General features: G+C 50.5%; 1 protein-coding gene across 1 annotated transcript; it reads left to right on the forward strand.

The window, feature by feature from the left end:
• The first annotated feature begins 13371 nt into the window (after window positions 1-13371).
• On the forward strand, window positions 13372-14632 carry Gsx1 (GS homeobox 1). Its single transcript, XM_059248866.1, has 2 exons — window positions 13372-13783; window positions 14238-14632. The coding sequence occupies exons 1-2, from the start codon at window positions 13372-13374 to the stop codon at window positions 14630-14632; spliced, it is 807 nt and encodes a 268-aa protein (XP_059104849.1).
• The last annotated feature ends 5604 nt before the right edge of the window (window positions 14633-20236 follow it).

The raw sequence follows: 20236 nt of genomic DNA on the forward strand, positions 1-20236 counted from the left end.
TGCTCCTGTAAGTAACCCCTCACCCATATTCCTTTAAGTAACACCAATAGAACTCACCAGTTCACCACGTGGGACGTCGGTGGTGTCCATACTTCCTCTGTTGTCAATTTCTCATCTGAGGTTAGTAGATATTGTTCATGTCTCTCAAAGAATAGTGTCACACAACAACCTCTGAACCTCCTCGTGGCTAGCTTGGATTTGTCCTCAAGGTGAAGGAAGGGCTCCTAGAGATCACAGGAGTATATAGGGCTTGTAATGAGTGCCTTATCACCTTTATTGTCACTGGCCAAGACAAGTGACAAGATCAGTTTGGATGCCAAGGCTAGGCAACTAAGCTTCTTGGTGGGTGAGCTGCAATCACAGGACACTGGAGCTCTGAGGCTACCATCTATTTCACCTCTGTGGTGGTTTGAAAGAAAACGGCCCCCATAGGCCCACAGGGAGCGGCACTATTAGGAGGTATGGCTTTGTTGGAGTAGGGATGGCCTTGTTGAAGGAAGTGTGTCACTGTAGGGGTGGGCTTTGAGGTCTCAGACTCTCAAGCTATGGCCAGTATGGCACACACTTGCTTCTGCTGCCTGTGGATCAAGACATAGAACTCTCAGCTCCTTCTCCAGCACCATGTCTGCCTGCACACTACCATGACAATAATGGACTAAACCTCTGAACAGTAAGCCAGCCTCAATTAAATATTTTCCTTTGTAAGAGTTGCCCTGGTCATAGTGTCTCTTCACAGCAGTAGAAACCCTAAGACAATCACCAAGTTTGGATTGAATGCTGTTCTACACAGTAAGAAGAATCATCCGAGGTAGCCATGCTTCTGGATTTGTAGGAGTGAGTTTAGTAAGCCTGTAGCAAGCAAAAGCAAAACAATCAATAGCAAGTCACGAGTGGAGAGAAGCAGCAGACAGACAACAAAACATCATCAGATCCTGTGTCCATGGCATCCAGCAGAGATCCCTGGAGTAGCCCAACTGAGAGAGCCAGCTGAAGTAACATCACCAAATAGTGCTTACAAAATCACGCAGAAACTGATGGGGAGGGGGAGCTTGCTGAGGCAGCCAGTTCCAGCGTGCAGAGCGGTTTCTCCATGGAGAGGCTTCTTGTTCCCACAGCAGATAGTTTTATGCTACGGGATAAGCAGGGACAACCTCATTTGGAAACGGTGTGCCTCTTGATGTTCTCAAGGGCACAATGTTTTTAAGACCCTTAGATGTTTGTGATTTTCCCCTCTCCATTACAGAGCCAAGGGCCCATCCTGACCCAGAGGGGAGGTTTTGGAGGTGCTTGAGACAACCATGCTTGGGTCTGAAATGGGGCAGAGGTGGGTTTCTATCCCATTTACAGAATCAGCCATTTACCAACATAAGGAATATTACAGATTTTCTTCCCCTGTGTCCCTATATATGGCATGTATATTTCTAGCCATGTTAAACCATGACCAACACCTTTTAGAAGGGAATTACTTGGCTCTGTAACTGTTTTATCAGTAAGTTCCCTGAGTGAAAAATAACATCCCTTAACTAACTTTCCATTTTTCATAGCAGTAAAAACAAGGCAAAATTTCAATGTTGGAAGTTGTCGACAATTTAGGGAAATACATATTCTGGAATCCTGGGGGCAGAATGTAAATTGAAATATTCAGAGAAGCTGCATACACTCCAAGCCTTCACAATAGGAGTCGGTTTTGATTCCCCGGCTTTAGGAGTTATCCCCACAGCATTTATTGGCATGTGAACTGTAAGTTAGAAGAGTGGTTTGCAAACATTTAGTTATTTATGATATTAAACAGTTAAAACATTTCTAAATGCCTAATAACAAGCAATAGGCTAAATTGTTGGTTTGTTGTTGGGCACAGTGGTGCCCGCCTTTAATCCCAGCACTCGGGAGGCAGAGCCAGGAGGATTTCTGTGAGTTCGAGGCCAGCCTGGTCTACAGAGTGAGTTCCAGGACAGCCAGGGTTACAAAGGGAAACCTTGTCTCAGAAAAAAAAAATTGTTTGTTTGTTTGTTTGTTTGTTTGTTTAAGACAGGGCATCATCCTGTAGAGCAAGCTGTCCCAGATCTCACTATATCACTCATTTGATCTCAAACTCACAATGCTCTCTTTCTGTCTCAGACTCCTGAGAGCTGAGATTGCAGGGACGAGATATCATGCCCATCCTTAGTTGTGTGGATCTGTACAATGAAACCATCCATGGGTATTTCAAATGTTATTTTGGCTGTCCAGTGTTGTGGTGCACACTTTTAATCCCAGCACTCGAGAGACAGAAGCAGAAGAATCTCTGCGAGCTTCAGGCCAGCTTAGTCAACAGAGCAAGTTCCAGGCCAGCCAGGACTGCACAGTGAAAGCCTGTCAATAAATAAATAGATAGATAAATAAATAAATGTTATTTGAACTGGTTATATTAATGAGTAAAAGTATTTTATTAAATAAAAAGTACCAAATTCTAATAAATATATGATCTATTTTCCACATGGAAAAATCTATGGGGTAGGGGTGGGGATCTTGCTAAAGATTTAGCTCAGTGGCAGAGCACTTGTCTAACATATACAAGGCCTGGGGGATGTCTGTTGTTAGCACACAGAATAATGACTTTCTTTAGGATATTTGCATACACATAAAGGTCCAGGGTCTATTCCCAGGATCTAGAACAGCAACGACAATAACAAAAATCTGGAATAAAATAAGCCAAAGTAGTGGTAGTTACCTGTGAGTGATGGATTGAAGAATTTCTCTTTCTATCCAATGCCATTTTGTTTCTTTTTAGATTTATTTTATTTTTGTACGTATGAGTGTTTTGCCTGCAACAGAGGGACTTATGTTGGCTACTTCTGCCCAGCACCTGTTTTGGACTTGGAAGAAAAAGACCTGTGCAGTATTTAATCACTAATGCCATTTACAGGGTGATTTCATGCCGGTCTAGCTTGCTGTAGATCCGAGAAGGAGTGAGTCCTTTCCCAGCCTCCTCACGTCTCAATCTGTGCATTGATGACAAGGGTGAATACATTTCCTTCCACGCCGATGTAGTTAAGTCTCTATCCCTTCTTTTTAACCCAGCACCATTTCCAAATCAATTTCTATGGAGAAAGACTACCTGGACATTTAAATCCATCAAAAAGGAGTAAATGAGCATTTCAGATACATCTATCAAGAGAAATGCCCCCTTCTCCCTATCATTGGAGGGCTTTGTCAGTCCCTGTCAGATGAATGTCCCCATAAGTGTTTATTAATCATTCTCGTGCTCGCTGATGGGCCGGACACTTTGCTCTTCTGCGGCGGCGACACGCGGAGGATACAGTGGGCTCCTTCTATCTGTCTTTCCATGCAGTCACTTACTTTGTTAAAGTTAATTTCCGCTCATTTCTGGCTTTGATGGGAAGATTCCTTTATCAATTCAATTCATGTGTGTTGTCTGCAATCAAGGCAATATTGTCTGCTAATGTGAGGTACGTTCGATGCTCTCTCTCCATCTTACGCTAACGCCTTTCTTCTACTGGTCCTGCAGTGGAGAATTTGGGACGAGGCTCCCTCCCTGGCCTTCAGAGATGGGCTGGGAGTTACTGAATGACAACCATTCCTCTCTTCCTAGAATTCCTGGGCTGCAGAAGTGATGGGTGTCTGTTTCAACTATTGAAAAACAAGTTGATGGGAAAGAAGAAGGGGTTGGGAATGTGTGGTGGCAGTTTGGTATTCTGGCCACATCTTCAGAGCCAACTTTCACTCTGTAAAACTGAACACTCTGTGTTCTAAGCTTCACGGAAAGCTTTCCCATTAAACCCTCTACCTCTCCCCCAAATTCCGTCATATCCCCACCCAGACTCACACATCCCCTCTCACTCTGTCTTCCCAACTTCTTTCTCTCTCTCCCAACCTCCTGCCCTCTGTGGTTTTGAGCTGAAGGCTGCCAGAGAGTGGGAAGCTGGGGGAGAGGCTATGGCCTGGGTTTGCCCCGATAAAAGATGGGAAGAGGGGAGTGTGCACAGAGCATCTCCAGAGGTGTCTGTCGGCCTGTTGCTGTTGCATGCTGCCACCTGGCTGAGCTGCTGCATCCCTCTGCAGAGAAGGAAAGGGGAGAAGATGGACCAGCTCACCCCAGAAAGTCTCAAAACCAAGCTTGCTGGTGGGAATTCCCCCGCTGTGCCACGAACAAATCTGATTGGTGACTCAGATCACTTTCACCCGTAAGCGGCAAACGAACTGTTCCAAAGGCAAGGTCTACTTCTGGCAAGGTGGCCATTTCACAAATCACCTCAAGTGGATTGTGTCTGTCTATTCAGACCGACTATTCAACCTTTAAATCAACAAGCGTCTCTCCCTTTCTTCCTTACTGTTGACAAACACCCTTACGTTAACAAAAACAACCTTTGCTCCAGGTAGTGTCAATATGAAGGGGAAGGCTGAGGCACGTTCCTTCAGATGGAAACGCCACACCCAGAGAAAGCTTCACCAATGGCCTGACATCTTCTCACACAGGAAAGAAAATGAGACACAGCTTTCGCGGACTGAGAGCCCATTCAGTCCCCAACAGTGAGCTCAGAGTCTTACAAATGCATCAACAGTGATTCCTGGAATGAAACCTAAGAGGTTACAGATCTTATCCCAGGCCAAGGCCATGAACTCAGATGTCTCTGTGCAAGGGAGGAGTGTGGGGTTGTCACTCTGGCCATAGATGTCATGCTATGCTGTCCCACGACCACAGGCAGAAGAACAAGCAGGCACATATGGGCAAGAAAGAGAGCAGGGAAAGGCTAAAGGCACTTTCTAAAGACAAGTGTGTGTGTGTGTGTGTGTGTGTGTGTGTGTGTGTGTGTGTGTGCAGGTGGCCTCAGAGGCCAGAGAGGGCATCAAATGCCCTGGAGCTGGAGTTACAGGTGATTGTAAGCCACTTGATGTGGGTGCTGAGAACTGACCTTGGACCCTCTGCAAGAACGTCAACAATCCTTAACTACTGAGTGGTCTCTCCTGCCGCCGAAGTCACCTTTACAACAAATATACTCCTGCAATAATGACATTGTCCATTTGTGAAGGCAGGCCCCTTGGGACCTAGTCACCTTTTCAAGGTCTCAACTCTATGGCATTGTGGAATACTTTTAACACACAGAATCCAGGGGACACATGGAAACCACAGCAACAGGTAATAATATGAAATAAGGGGAAAGTTTTCTGAAATTAAGAGATGCAGGAATCCAAAGGGTTCTCCAAGCCTTTTAGATCTTCCATGTTACCAGTGAGCTGTAGTTATTGATGGGGGCCTTATAAATCTCCAACCTTAAACACAATAAAAAGCTCCAGGCTTGGGGCTTCTCTGCATTTCTTTCAGACATCTGTCTCCTAAGCAGTATTCCTTTTAGAAGATTCCTCCTTTACACTTCTGTTGTAGGTTTTCAGGTGAAATGCTGCCTGCCAGCACAGCCACATTCTAAGGAATACGGTTTGCTGGGACTGTGTCCAGACAGCTTAGGATTTGACTCCTGAATGCCCCTGGGTGAGAATCCAGCCCTGTATCCCAGTATAAAAATGGCCCCTCTTGGCAGAGAGCTTGCCTATCATGCCTAAGGCTCTCGGTTTGATTCTCAGAGCCAACACACCGGCGCATCCTCTAGCAGGGTGTGAGAAGGCACGTGTATGCTCAAGGAAGGCTGGAGGAGGAGGGGGGTTCCTGGAGTTCAGAGGCCCTCCAGGATGACACCGTGAGACTCAAGAAAGAAAGGGGCCTGGAGTCAAGAGTGTGTGCTGCTCTTGTGGAGGACCAGAGTTCCATTCCCAGCACCCATCCTGGGCAACTCCCAACCACCTGTAACTCCAGCTGCAGGGGGACCTGTGGCCTCTGTGGACACCTATATTCGTTTTCGTGCATAAACATAAGCACACATACACACAATCTTTAAGTAAGGTAATTACTTTAAGAACGAGAAAGAGTCCAGGTGTGGTGGTGAACGCCTTTAATCCCAGCACTTGGGCAGCAGAGGCAAGCGGATCTCTGTGAGTTCGAGGCCAGCCTGGTCTATAAAGTGAGATCCAGAACAGCCAGGACTACACAACACGGTGAAATCCTGTCTTGAAAAACAAACCAAAAAAAAAAAAAAAAAAACAGATGAAGAATTTGATACTGTGTGTGTTTCTAACCATGGGTTTTTTTGTTTCAAGACAGGATTTCTCTGTGTTTCTCTGGCCATCCTGGAACTCACTCTATAGAACAGGCTGGTCTCAAATTCACAGAGATCCATCTGCCTCTGCCTGCCCAGTGCTGGGATTAAAGGCATGTACCACTACGCCCAGCTTTTTCTTAATATTTTAAAAACTAGACAGAATTTTTTTAATGGCCCTTCTTTTCCAATATGCCCCTTCCTCCACTACTTCCAATTACTTAGAATTCTAGAGCAATAAAAGGGCAAATAAATGATGTGTTCCTCAGGCAAATGCCTCGTGCCCTCCTCCTTTGGTCCAGTCCTGATATGGGACCCTCAGAGGTAGGTCTCTAACAACTCTGTCTAGTAGCTGGGGATATAGCTCAGCGATAGAGTGCTTACGTAGTGTGCGTGAGGCTCTAGGTTCAATTCCCACCACCAAAATAATAATAAACATTGATCCCAGCGATAATAGCTCCACCTAGACTGCAGCTGCTGTCCACGGAGAGCTCCAGGTCCTCCCAGTAGTCCCATCAAATGTCGTCATCACCTGGAGCTGTGAGACACACCTAGAGAAGGCAGCACCCCACATACAGCAGTCAGCACCCCACATAAAGAAGTCAGCACCCCACATACAGCAGTCAGCACCCCACACACAGAAGTCAGCACCTCTCGTAGAGAAATCAGCACCCCACACACAGAAGTCAGCACCCCACATACAGCAGTCAGCACCCCACTTAGAGAAATCAACACCCCACACACAGAAGTCAGCACCCCACATACAGCAGTCAGCACCCCACACACAGAAGTCAGCACCCCACTTAGAGGAGACAGCACCCCACATACAGAAGTCAGCACCCCACTTAGAGGAGACAGCACCCTACACACAGAAGTCAGCACCCCACTTTGCATTCAGAAAACCTGACTTCCTTTGCAGGGCCCCCCGCAGACTCTGTGGTCATGGACAGTTCCACCTCCAAGTCCAGCTTCTCCACGTCTAGGGCGGGTGATGTGCTGGAGCTCTGAGTAGTTATCGCACTCAGGAAGAACCAGGTTAGACAGAGGACACCAATTAAATTTGAATTCTAAACAAACAAGTGTTTATGCACATTCACATAATATTGGAGGCGAAACGATACTAAATTCTTTTGCTTATATGAAATTCAAATTTGCTAGGTGTCCTGTATTTTATTTGCTAAATATGACAGACCTTTCTGGGTGAACCGGCCTATATAATGCTTCAGGGTTTTTTTCTATTTTTTTTTCTCAGTCCTTTTTCTGTGTCCAGTTGCCTTAGTTACTTTTCAATTGGTGTGAAAAGACACCATGACCATGGCAACTTACAAAAGAGAGCATTTAATTTGGAGGCTGGCAGGAGAGGGTTAGGGTCCACGGCCATCGTGGCGGGAAGCATGGCAGCGGACGGGCAGGCATGGCACTGGAGCAGAAGCTGGGACCTCACATCCTGAGACCACAACCATGAGGCAAAGAGAGAGAGAGAGCCAACTGGGAATGGCATCCCCAGGACACACTTCCTCCAACAAGGCCACACCTCCTAATCCTTCCCACACAGTTCTGTCTACTAAAGACCAATCATTCAATACATGAGCCTATGGGCCATATCATTCAAACTACCACAACTATCTTTTAGGAAGACTCTCTCACTCCCATTTGTCTCCTTGATGTGGGGGTCCCCTAGGAATGTATCTATAATCCCCTTTTACCTCCCTCCATCCATTCTAAGATTAATGCTACCATTTTGACACACATATGCTTCAAGTCTCCCCCCGTTTCTAATAAAGCTTAGGCCTATGTATTCCTCTGCCTGAGGGACATTAGCAGAATGTTCTGAACGTTAAAAACTAAAATCCGGGGCTGGAGAGATAGCTCAGAGGTTAGGAGCACAGACTGCTCTCTTCTAGAGGACCCGGGTTCAAACCCCAGCACCCACATGGCAGCTCACAACTGTCTGTGATGCCAGCTTCAGGGGACCCAACACCCGTGGCAAAAATATGTACATTAAAATGAACAAATTTTTAAAAATGCAACACATCACCGAGATGGGCGTCAATGTGGTGTACCTCCAAAGCAGAGCTATCAAAAGATCCCATGGGTAAGTTTCCTGCTCCGGCCTCTGATGCCATCACTCACTCACCTCTTCTAGTGAGCAACCAGGACTTGGAAGGCATGATGGATCGCTCTTTCTTTCCTGGTGTTTCACTCCAAGACACGCATGTGTGTATACACCTACGCACTTGCACACACACACACACACACACACACACACACACACACACACATCCCTAATCAGCCCTAGCCTTTAATTCCCCTTAGTCTCTTGGAGTAGTTCCCTTTTCTGGTCCTGCTGCCCCTACCCCACCTCAGGTGGTCATCACTCAGCACTTGGCCTGACACAGACTTCTCCTTCTTCTCCCTATTCACTCACTAATTTGTAAACTAATTTGTTGGGCTCTTTCTGTCTCCACCAACAGACCTTGAATCACATTTCTCAGACTCACATCTGACTCATTTACTCCCCTGGCTTAAAAATCTTGGAACGTGGAACTGTAGGGATGGCTCAGTGTTTAAGGGCATGTACTGCTCTTGCAGAGGACCCGGGTTCTATTCCCAGCACCCACATAGTGGTTCACAACCATCTGTAACTCCAGTTCTGATGCTTTCTTCTGACCTCTGAGAGCACCAGCATGTATACAGTGTACAGACATATGTGCAGGCAAAACACAGATACATTTTTTAAAAAATTAACCAGGAGTGGTAGTGCGCACCTTTAATCCCAGTGATCCAGGAGGCAGAGGGCAGGCAGATCTCTGAGTTCAAGGCCAGCCTGGTCTACAGAGCTAGTTCCACACCAGCCAGGGCTACACAGAGAAACCCTCTCTCCAAAAACCAAACCAAACAAATAAAATCTGGGGGAGGGGGGGCCGGGGGGGGCAGGCATGGTGTGGTACACTCCTTTAATCTAAGCTCTCAGGAATCAAGAGGTAAGTGGATCTTTGTGAACTTGAGGCCAGCATGGTCTCCATAGCCCGTTTCAGGACAGGAGGGGCTACATAGAGAGAGCCTGTCTCAAATAAATAAATAAATAAATAAATAAATAAATAAATAAATAAATAAATAAATAAATAAATAAGTCTTGAAACATGAGCAGAACCCCAGAGTGTTGGCATGGGCCTCCATGACTTGGCCTCTGCTTCCTCTGCACACTCAAGGCCAAATCCTTCTTAGGTCTTCCTTCCCTGGCTCCAGTCAGCATTCTCTGGCACCCCAGGCATTCTCTGCCTCTCTGCTCATTGGAACAGCTTGCAAGCACACACACACACACACACACACACACACACACACACACACACACACGCCAGTTCTCTAGACACCTGCTGCTCAGGAAGCAGTTTCTCTACTAGAGGAATTCTCACCCACCTCAGTCAGAGAGGCAGAATCATGCTGTTGTTTCCTAGCTGTTGACTGTATGTATCTCTTCCCTTTCCAGCCCACCCTCTGCTCTTATATAACGGGAAAGGTCTGAGACATGAGGATTTCCCACATCTAGAAAGGTGACTGGAACTGCCTTGAATAGAATCCATTTTGTCTCTACGAGAATCTGCCTTCGAGGCTGTGGGGTGGGGGTGGGGGGGTGGCATTGATTGGCTTATTTGGCTGACATTCAGTTAACAGACACACTGAGCTCTGATGGTGATCCAGGCCTTTGAGATGAGGAAGGACCGGGAGATTCAGAGACCCTTGACCTCCAGGGTCGCCCAGAGTCTGTCACTCCAGTCAGGCGCCTCAGGGTCCAGGTAGAAAATCCTAAGAGGTCCTGCTTCCTGAGTGAGTTCTTTCTCGTTGATGGATTCACCCAACAAATGCATCTTAAGCATCTGCTATGAGCTAGGGAGGGACGTTTTGCAACAGAAAGAGCGGACCCTCGTTCTCCCAGAGCTCGCATTTCAGGATGGTAAGGGAGACAGAAAAGAGAATGAGCAAAGGAAACAACAAACTTAGAAGTTGCCTCCAAGGCCAGGAGCCCTTCAGCGAGGGCGGAAGAGAAGGTGTTTTAAACAAGGCAGTGGGCTTCTCTGAGAAGGCAAATGACCTTGGGTGGGGGTGAAGGAAATCCACATTTGTGCTTTTTTTTTTCCTGCAAATATCTCACAAGGGAGGCCGCGGTGTGCACAGGGGAGAAAAGGCCCGGGTCGCAGAAATGCTTCCAGTTGGAGCTGTCTCTGATGGACACTTGAAAACCGTCTGGGAGCCGGGAAGCAGGCGCTGGGGGCCCAGGGGCTCTCGGGGGCCCTGTCGCGGGGCTGTCAGGCTAATCCGGCTGCCTGCTCCCACCCTGCCCCTCCCTAGGGGGCGTTTGCTTCGCGGAGAACAGTTCAGCTGGAGCGAGCTCTGCCAGGCGCTTTGAGCAGAAAAGCCGAGCGGCCGCGGAAGAGACCGCGAGAGGGACTGGGGAACAGAGAGAGGCTGCTGCCGAGGCGATGGGCAGGGCGACAGGGCCACCGTGCGCCCGGGGCCCCGGCCTAGCAACCCACGCTTCTCGGGGGCGCAGGACTGTCTTGTCTATTCAGTGATCACCGGGCGGCAGCGGGGGCCTAGGAGCACCGAGCAGGGAGCCCCCTGCCCATCGCCTCGTTTGGAGCTGGCGGGTGGTGAAAACACCCCTGGACAGGACGGTCCCCGCGCCAGGGCTCTCCCGCTCCGAGCTGCACAACCAATCGTTTCAACATTTCGCCACAAACCCGGTCCACTGTGGGGCCCGCACATTAAAAAGTGTTACTCGCTTTGAAGGTTTTGTCTAATGGTTCTAAACTGAAAGAAAATGTTTTCCTATTACTTAATTCAATCATAGCGAAGAGACTTGGTAAAAAGCCCACGGATTTTGTCCCAAAGTGTGACAGAGTTCTCTTTGTGTTTGCTTATCCTCCGCTGTCACACACTTTAATTCGCCTCTCTTTATCTGGCATTCAAAACTTTCTTCAATGACATTCAATAAGGTCCAGGGGCTGCAGGGAGAGGGGGAAACTGGTTATTCCCCCCCACACCCCTCTATATTCTTTCCCAGTAGCTTGGGCCTTGCTTGTATTCAAGGGCTCTTAACCCCTTCCTAGCTTGGAGTGCTGGGCAGCTCCCAGGAGGGCCCCGCACTGGCATCTCCGGGGACATGCCAGCTCTAGGGCTCAGCGGCCTCTCCGTCTACCCTCGGCCGGCATCCACACCCACTTCTCCGGAGCCCGCCTCAGCCCAGCGGGGTGCCCCTCTCCACTCGCAGCTCTCCACCACCCAGCCCAGCCCCAATTTCCCAGAGAGCAATTAGAACGGGAATTAGGCTGCATTGATGCGTACCGGCTGGTTTGCAGGAGCTTTGGGGCCGAGACCGTGGCTTGGGGGCACCCCATGCCAAGCACCAGGGAACCATTGATCCCTCACTCCAGCTAGATGGCGAGATGGCACGCCCTCGGTGCAGGTTAGTCCCCCTGTTGCGGCTCTCCCATTGTGGAAGCGGTTGTTCTCACACACACCCTCTCTCCCATAACAAATCATCTTTGATTTTTTTTTTAACCAGTTGTACTGGACGGATGTCATGAACAGTGCAAACCGGTGCAGACGCCTCGGGTTTGGGCAGCCTTGTCCTGATTCCCCCCACCCCCATCCTCGAAAATCTGCCCCTTCCTGGTCTCACGATTCTGTTCACGACTGAGAGCAGGTGACGGCAGCGATTTGTAAAATCGAAAGTAGTAAATTCGAAATATTTATGCTAATTCCCCTTTGTATGGAAAACGCACAGGAACGGAAACGGCTCTGAACCGCGAGTGATTTTTTTTTTTTTTTTAAACTGAAGATGTGTACACAGAGCGGGGCATTTGAAGTTGTTTAACCATTGTGTGACCAGGAAAAAAAAAAAAAAGTGGCGCGATGGGAGGAAGAAGCAAGGGCAAGCGAAGCTGGGAGAGACAGAAGAGCGCCCTTTCTTTCTCTCCAGCCATGGGAAGGCAACGGTCCCGAGGGCATCCACGAATCTAGCGGCGTGTGCGCGAGTGGAGAGTGCCCGTGCAACGTCTGTGCGAGTCTAGACCATCCGCACTCGCCACGTTCGGTGGGGTGGTAGAGCGTCACATGAATGACTGGGCTTTCACGCCCCACGCTCGGTATCTGTCCACATTTTCAAAGTCTACCCATCCCGGTGCTCGTTTTATTGTTTTGTTTCTTGACATCCGCGGCCCTGGTGTTGAAGGACAGGGCTGGTTGACCACGGGCCACCGAACAAAGACTAGGGATCGTATGCAACACTAAAGTTGAGACCATTTGAAAAATTCAGAGGAAACAGAGGGACAGAAATGAAGCCAGTCTCGAACGGGCAATAGTGAGGCCCTCTTCCTCCTCTGAGGCGCATCTTCTGTCCAGAAACCCTGTTCTGTCTCCAACGCTAGGAGAGAAGGGACTCCACAGGTGGGAACGAGGGCCGTCTGCCAGGAGCTCGCAGGATGCAGGGCTGAACAGAGAGAACGAAGAGAAAGCATTGCACTTGCTGTGTCTGGGGAGGTGGGGGGCTCTCAAGGAAGAGGTAACAGAGAGAAAGGGACCGAGATCAACTGGGCAGAGGAGATGGGTGTGTGCCCACGGGGATCTGTGGAAGCGAGGCGGCACGGGTGCAAAATCAGTGAGATAAATGGGCCGATTGCCAGCGCAGAGCCAAAGGGGAATAAGAAATAAAGAGAAAGAAAAGAATATTAAATCGCGGGAGAATGAGAAAATAAACCCGAAAAGGGGAGTGGAGGGGGCGAGTGCGCCTGTTACGGCGTGGGTGGGGTTGACAAGAATAGAGTACATTATGCAGTTCATTTAGTTAACAAGTGAAATAATGAGGAAGCGTGCAGAGAGAATGCCAAGAGAAAGGGCACAAAAACCCTATTGAGAGGCCCCGGCCGCTCCTGGCGTAGCCCATCACATGGCAATAGTCCTATTTAAGCGGCGGCGCCGGCGTCTTTCAGCACCACCAGCGCTGGCCAGCACCTCACGCGCTCCGGGCGGCGCCCGCAGCAGCAGCAGCAGCAGCAGCAGCCGCAGCCGAGGTGACTTCAGCTGCGGCTGGTGTCGCGCGTGGAGCCTCCGGGGCCCGGGCAGTTGCGGGAGGCCGCGGCCGGGGGAAGCGAGGGCAGGACCCGCAGCTCCCTTAGGCGCCAGGGGCGGGCTGGCGGCGGGTGGACCGCGCGCCGGCGCCATGCCGCGTTCCTTCCTGGTGGACTCCCTGGTGCTGCGGGAGGCCAGCGACAAGAAGGCGCCCGAGGGCAGCCCGCCACCGCTCTTCCCTTACGCGGTCCCCCCGCCGCACGCGCTGCATGGCCTCTCGCCCGGCGCCTGCCACGCGCGCAAGGCCGGCTTGCTGTGCGTGTGTCCCCTCTGCGTCACCGCCTCGCAGCTGCACGGGCCCCCCGGGCCGCCGGCGCTGCCGCTACTCAAGGCGTCCTTCCCCCCCTTCGGATCGCAGTACTGCCACGCGCCCCTGGGCCGCCAGCACTCGGCCGTGTCTCCTGGAGTCGCCCACGGCCCGGCTGCGGCCGCAGCAGCTGCCGCGCTCTACCAGACCTCCTATCCGCTGCCGGACCCCAGGCAGTTCCACTGCATCTCCGTGGGTAAGCCGGGGTCCCCCCCCCGCCCCCGTGCGCGCGCGAGCTGGCATGGAAGAACCGGTGATGGCAGGGGGCAAGTGGGCGAGCTGGGGATCGAGAAAAGGTGCGCTATGAAGGCGGTGAGGATCCTGTCCCGGATCTTCGAGGGGCGCTCACAGTGGTGGGCTGGGGCAGGACGCAGGAACCGGGGTGAGGGCTGAAGATCCTGGGTCTGGGACTTTGGGGGGGGGGGTTGGGGGTTGAGGTCAGCTTCGGGGAGTTCCATAAAGGGATGTTAGGGACGACCTAACAGAGAATAAGGGATTCTGTCACTTGGCAAGGAGGTGCCCGCCTGTGGTGAGTGGAAAGGGTGTGTGTGGGGGTCCAAGGTTGAAGCTAATCGCAGCTCTGCGGGAAATTAGGCCCGCGGCTCAGACGTTTGATGACTTCTCTCTCTGTCCCCGCGTCGCCCCTCCAGACAGCGGCTCGAACCAGCTGCCCAGCAGCAAGAGGATGCGGACGGCGTTCACCAGCACGCAGCTCCTAGAGCTGGAGCGCGAGTTCGCCTCCAACATGTACCTGTCCCGCCTGCGGCGCATCGAGATCGCGACCTATCTGAACCTGTCCGAGAAGCAGGTGAAGATCTGGTTTCAGAACCGCCGAGTGAAGCATAAGAAAGAGGGCAAAGGCAACATCCACCGCGGCGGCGGCGGTGGCGGCGGCGGGGCTGGGGCGGGGGCCGGCGGGGGCGCAGCGCCAGGCTGCAAGTGTTCCTCGCTCTCCTCGGCCAAGTGCTCAGAGGATGACGACGAATCGCCCATGTCTCCATCCTCCTCCGGGAAGGATGACAGAGATCTCACAGTCACTCCGTAGGTGCGCCCTTCAGAGGACCACTGGCTCCCCGGCCCCTCCCGCACCTCAAAGACTGGTTCCCCAGGCACCCGCCGCCAATCGATGGATTTGGGTAGGGCTTCGCCGTGGTACCCAGCTCGAGACAGAGCTAAGACTTTAGCAGAGACTTGAAGACAGTGCCCCTGGCCCGTAGGCTCCAAGGGTGTCTAGGAGGACTCCAAGCGCTGAACCCAAGTTCTCCGGGTCCTCTTTCCAGGACATAGCCTTCCCCAGAGGCGTGCAGGCCCGAGCCAGAGCGCCTTGCTCGCCGACGGCACCTCCTCGCCCATCCATTCTGGGCTGGTCCAGGCTTTCTCGCTGCCTCTACCCTCTCCTCCTCGGTCAAGCTGGACCTTTCACTCCGCGAATGGCTGTTTGTTTCCCTTTTAACATTTTTTTTTCCTTGTCCTCAACTGTTTTCCCACAGTGGTCGATTTTGCAACGCGCTCATGAACTGAACTTTTCCCTCTTCCTTCCCTCCCCCCTCCTCAGGGAGCCCCTTCCTTCAGTCCGTTTGCCCCTTGACCAGGGACAGGTATTGCTGTTCGAAGTCCTCTTAGCAGAGAGGAACCTCTCCCGTGGCGTTGTGTTGGGGAAAATGACTTAGTTTGTTTCCAACACGTTCCACATTCCCTCAGATGAAGACCGATCCCTCTCCTCCGCCATAAACGACCTGTCCCCACCCTCCAGGTCCCGACCCCGCTGGGGACTGAGTGTGTAACTGTATGGTCTCTGTAATGCCAGAAGATATTTATTTATTTATTTATGTACAAAATTTTAAATAAACTTTTTTTTTTCTTAGAAATTCCTCTGCCTTTGGGTGCCTAGGTTTAGACTGTGGGCTAGGCAGGCACGGGCATAGGCTGATACTCTTCCGGGGCGTTGTAGAAGTCCCGCAGCAGCTTCTCACCTTACAGCCAGCCACCGCCCTCCCCACACCCCCAGCCCCCCTGGAGCTCCAGCTCCGCACCGTTCCCAGTGTTCTTGTGCGGGCCCCACATGGTGCTCCCTCGGCTCTCCAGCAAAGGATGTGATACTTGGTGGCTAACCCCAAGGTATGAGACTAGAGGCTTGTCTTGACCTTGCCTTTTTTTAGAAAGGGCGCACCTTGTTTTGCTTCCAGGCAAAAGGTCCTTGCAGTGGCGCACGATTCCAGGTGAGAATTCCGACGACCTGAAGCGACCTCATTGCTGGAGCAGTAGGGAGCCAGCACCTGGGTGTTTGGGGACCTCGCATTTTGTCCAATTCTGTTAGAAACCCCACAGTCGCTATGACGTAAACTCTACTCTTTAGTCTTCCTTGGGGGGGGGGGGTCTGCGTGTGGTTTTTTGTTTTTTTTTGTTTGTTTGTTTTTTTGTTTTGTTTTGTTTTTTTGTTTTAATGCGGCTGTGTTAGATGAGGTGCATGGAGTTCCGCCAAGACGGTGAGCACCCAGTGACAGTTGTCAGGAAATTCAAAAACAGAGCAGAGAGGATCCAGGTGCTACCTCTGGAAGACCTTATATTTTTTTATCTGACACCTAGGATCCGTCTTTTCCTTCCAGAAACCCACCCTTCTGCTAACACACTCAGAAGAACCCCGAACTCGCAAAGCATCTCTCATGGAAAAAAAGACATGTAGCTGGGTTTGCTCAACATTCGTGGTACTTTCTCGTTTTGTCTTCTCATTGACACCGGGCTCTCGGTGCGAGAGTCTCTCTCCAGTTCCCCCCAGAACAGCGGGCGCCCCTAGGAGAAACCCGTTTTGATTCTCCCCTTTTTATTCAGATAGAGAGGGGAACTGTTGGCTTGGCCCTGCCTCCCACCCCCATTCCCATCCATCTGAACTTCAGTCTCCCTCGGGCTGGTTCTCCAACCTCCCTGGAGGAGGCACGGTGCCAACCTAAAGGCAGCCAAGGCTCTCGGGACTGACGCTGATAGAATAGTGACTGACGTCTTGTTGTTGGGGCGACCGCAGTGCCTTCCTGGCTGACATGACCACGTAGGTTTGTCGAGCGTGCTAATGGGTCCTTTAGCCCCATGAAACCCACCAGTGTAACTTTGGCAAGGATTCAGGGGCGGACTGCCCCCAGTGACCCTCAGTGTGCGGAAGTCTGCAGTGGATTCCAAGGACTCGCTTAAAAGCAGGTCTTCACCTGGATTATCTGAATGGGTAGCTTCTGTGCAGAAGGACAGGCTCCGTGGGAGACCTCTCCACAAGAAATACAGTTTCAAACCCGTGGGAGAGCCGAGTTGGGAGTGGGAGGCCCCTGGTCTCCACCTTTATTTGTGGTCTCTGAGTCTTGCTCCTTCGGTTCTCTGTGGCGGGCAGCGATGGTTTGTAGTGCACCGAGCCCACACCGGTTCGATTTTCCCAAGAGCCAAATTTCTTCCTCTGATCTCTTTCCCAGGGCTTAATTTTCCTGCCAGTCTTGGGGCCCAGAGCGCTAGGCTTTTGGCATTCTGGTGGGCGACCCTGGAGCGTAGTGGGATAAGAGCGCAGCCATGCTCCTGCCAGCCCCGGTCATTCCCCAGACCTTGGTGAAGCGCAGCGAAGGATGTGCGGAAGCGGCTTCGGTGGCGGTGGCGAGCAACAGGGCTCAACGTCCTTCGCCTGAACCACAGTGACCCGCATCCGAAAGGTGCTACAGGATTCCGCTCGCAATAGCCTACAGACTCCGGCCTGAATGAAGAAATAGTCTGGGTTTTATAAGGACCTAGTCTCGAGGCTGAAGGAAGGGCCAAAGTCAGTCCTCCAAGCGCGCGTTGGGGTTGCAAACCCCGTCTGGGACACACAATTCAGCCTTTAAATCCATGATGTGAGCTGGAATTCGGAGTTTGTAAGGCAAATTGTAAAATTAGACCCAAGCCGGATGATGAAGATGAGGTTTCCTGTGAATTATCGTTGAGTTGGAGAATCCACAAATAGATCGCCAAGTTTATTTCGGTGACAGAGTCCTTTTCCCAGTAGAGTTCAGTGGCTAGGAGTTTGAGGAACTAGAATTCAGTCTTGGCTTTGCAAACCATTTCTACCGTTTACTTAAACTGGGTAATTGTGCTCGGTTTCTGTGCAATATTGAAGGACAGAATTCATATAGAACGCTAAGCACAATGCCCGCCAAATTTCAGTGAGAATCGACATTGTCGTTGTTGCATTGAAGTGGTTACCAGTAGCGTCCACATCTGTGGTGGGAGTGGAGTTAGTGCAGAATTATTTAGGGAGTGCTGAGGTGACCAGTCACACACAGCTTTGCCCTGAACAAAAAGCAAGAAGAATCCCAGCGCATAAACTGGGTGTGGTGAGGATGCTCACCCTAATCCCAGAACTGAGGCAGGGGAAGCAGGAGTTCCATCAAAGCTGGGAACCACTTCAAACAGGGGTCCTCCCCCGACCTTCTGGTGGACCTGCTCCTCCACCTCGCCTTGCTGATGTCTTAGTTCAGATGATTCTTTTAGGGGTGTGCCCTGTTCAGGATGCTAACCTGCATTCTTGTCCTCTACCCTTAACTGCCAGTAGAACGATCTATCTATCTATCCATCCATCCATCCATCCATCCATCCATCCATCTCTGTCTCACTTGTGACAGTTAAAGGTTGTTGCCAAGTCTCCTGGAGGGCAGAACAGTTTCAGGCTGAAAACCACCAATACGGATCTGAATTGTCCCTGTTGAAGTCCCAAATGGCCAGGATTGCCCAGCCCAATTCTGAGCATTCTTTATGCCTCTCTCTCAGTTCTCTGTCTCAGACATGTGGGGTGCTAGACCTGCACTGTGGGGTGCTGGATCTGCACTGTGGGGTGCTGGATCTGTACTGTGGGGTGCTGGACCTGCACTGTGGGGTGGTGTGTAAGAAGGAAGGAGAAAGAGAAATGGAGGCTGGAGGGAGTGGGGGCATCCCAAAAAGGCATCTCTTCTCCTCCTCAGAACAGTTCAGGGGGAAGGTTGGGATGCTTGAAAGCTTGCTGGATGAGTGGCTTGTAAGTCACCACAGCCTTCCCAGAGTTTGCTATGCATGTGGCTCAGGGCTTGGGATTCATAAAGCAAGTGCTGTCCATAATGTCCGTGCTATCTCACAGGGGAACCTTTCGGGAAATTATTTTGGAAACAGAGGTGTGTCCCAGCAAACCTGTCTTCCCTCCTCTCTCCTTCCCCCTCCCCCCTCCCCCCTCCCTTTCTCCTCCCCCCTCCCCTTCTCCTCCTCTCTCCCTCCCCCCCTCCCCTCCTCTCTTCTCTTCCACTATGGCTCATCTTCATTCTTTTTTTCTTTCTTTCTTTTTTTTTTTTTTGGAGGGGGGCCTTTTTTTGAGACAGGGTTTCTCTGTGTAGCCCTGGCTGTCCTGGAACTCCCTCTGTAGACCAGCTGGCTTCAAACTCACAAAGATCCTCCTGCCTCTGCCTCCCAAGTGCTTGACAGTTTGAAGCTAAAACTCAATTCTCTTTGACTAAAGTCTCTCATCTTCTATTCAAAGACAGAAACTTCTGAAAATAGGGACCAAAGAGGGCTGATGATGTTGTTAAGTGTCAGGATGCATGCTGTTCATATGCAAGGCCGTGGGTTCAAACCAGAGCCATCAAAAATTCACATACAGGCAAGGTGTGGTGGCCCAGCACTCGGGAGGCAAAGGCAGGCAGGTGGGTCTCTGAGTTCAGTTCAAGGCCAGCCTGATCTACAGAGAGAGTTCCAAGACAGCTAGGGCTACACAGAGAAACCCTGCCTTGAAAAGACAAATAAATAAGCGAATAAATAAATTCACATGCACACACCTGTGCATGAATGTTGACAGCTCTTGACTTTTTCTGAGAAGGCCCTAGAAGGGCAAAGGTGTAGAAGGGTCTTGAGGACTGGGGGTATAAGGAGAGGGGGAGGGATCTGGGAGAGCTGGAAGGACAAGAAAAGAATCACGGGTCCTGGAGGGTTCTGAATGCCACTGTGGCACCAGTCTGTGTTTCTTGGGGTCATGTGCCCCCCACTCACAAGATCAGGGTATGAGTTGGTTTAACGGACTCTTGCAGAGCCAACATCACCCCCAGACTAAATGAGCGGTTCCCATGAGACAACACCTCACAAATCCACCTCTTCCCCAACCTCTCATGAAATAAGTTCCTAATATGATGTCCCAGGCCTGAAACATAAACAGAACTCAACCATATACGTAATGTTTTTATACAATACACATACATGGTGAAGTTTACTTTATAAATTAACCAAGAGGCTAATCATTAATAACAGAGCATTTATAAGACTATGACAATAAAAGTTATTTTAAATCTGTGAGTTATTTACTTCTGGAATTTTCTATTTAAATTTTTTTGGCTAAGGTAGAACACAGGTAATTGAGACCAAAGAATATAAAACAGCACCCCAAGGGGTGACTACTGTACTCTTAGGTTTGTGCATGTGAGCATGTGTTTTGTGTGTGTGTGTGTGTGTGTGTGTGTGTGTGTGTTTTAGAGGGAGGATAAGCCAAAATGAAGGGGTTTGTTGGTGGTGGTGGTGATGGGTTTTGTTTTTGTTTTACAAGGTTTCTCTGTGTAGTCTTGGATGTTCTGGAACTCACTCTGCAGACCAGGCTGGCCTCAAAATCAGAGATCCACCTGCCTCTGCCTCC

Source organism: Peromyscus eremicus, chromosome 23 (assembly GCF_949786415.1).
Source record: "Peromyscus eremicus chromosome 23, PerEre_H2_v1, whole genome shotgun sequence".
NCBI classification, from domain to species: domain Eukaryota; kingdom Metazoa; phylum Chordata; class Mammalia; order Rodentia; family Cricetidae; genus Peromyscus; species Peromyscus eremicus.

Excerpts from the sequence above, each read along its gene's own strand:
- Gsx1 (XM_059248866.1), top strand. The coding sequence starts at position 13,372 with ATGCCGCGTTCCTTCCTGGTGGACTCCCTGGTGCTGCGGGAGGCCAGC. Across the intron at positions 13,784-14,237 it reads GTTCCACTGCATCTCCGTGG|ACAGCGGCTCGAACCAGCTG; the intron begins GTAAGCCGGGGT and ends TCGCCCCTCCAG.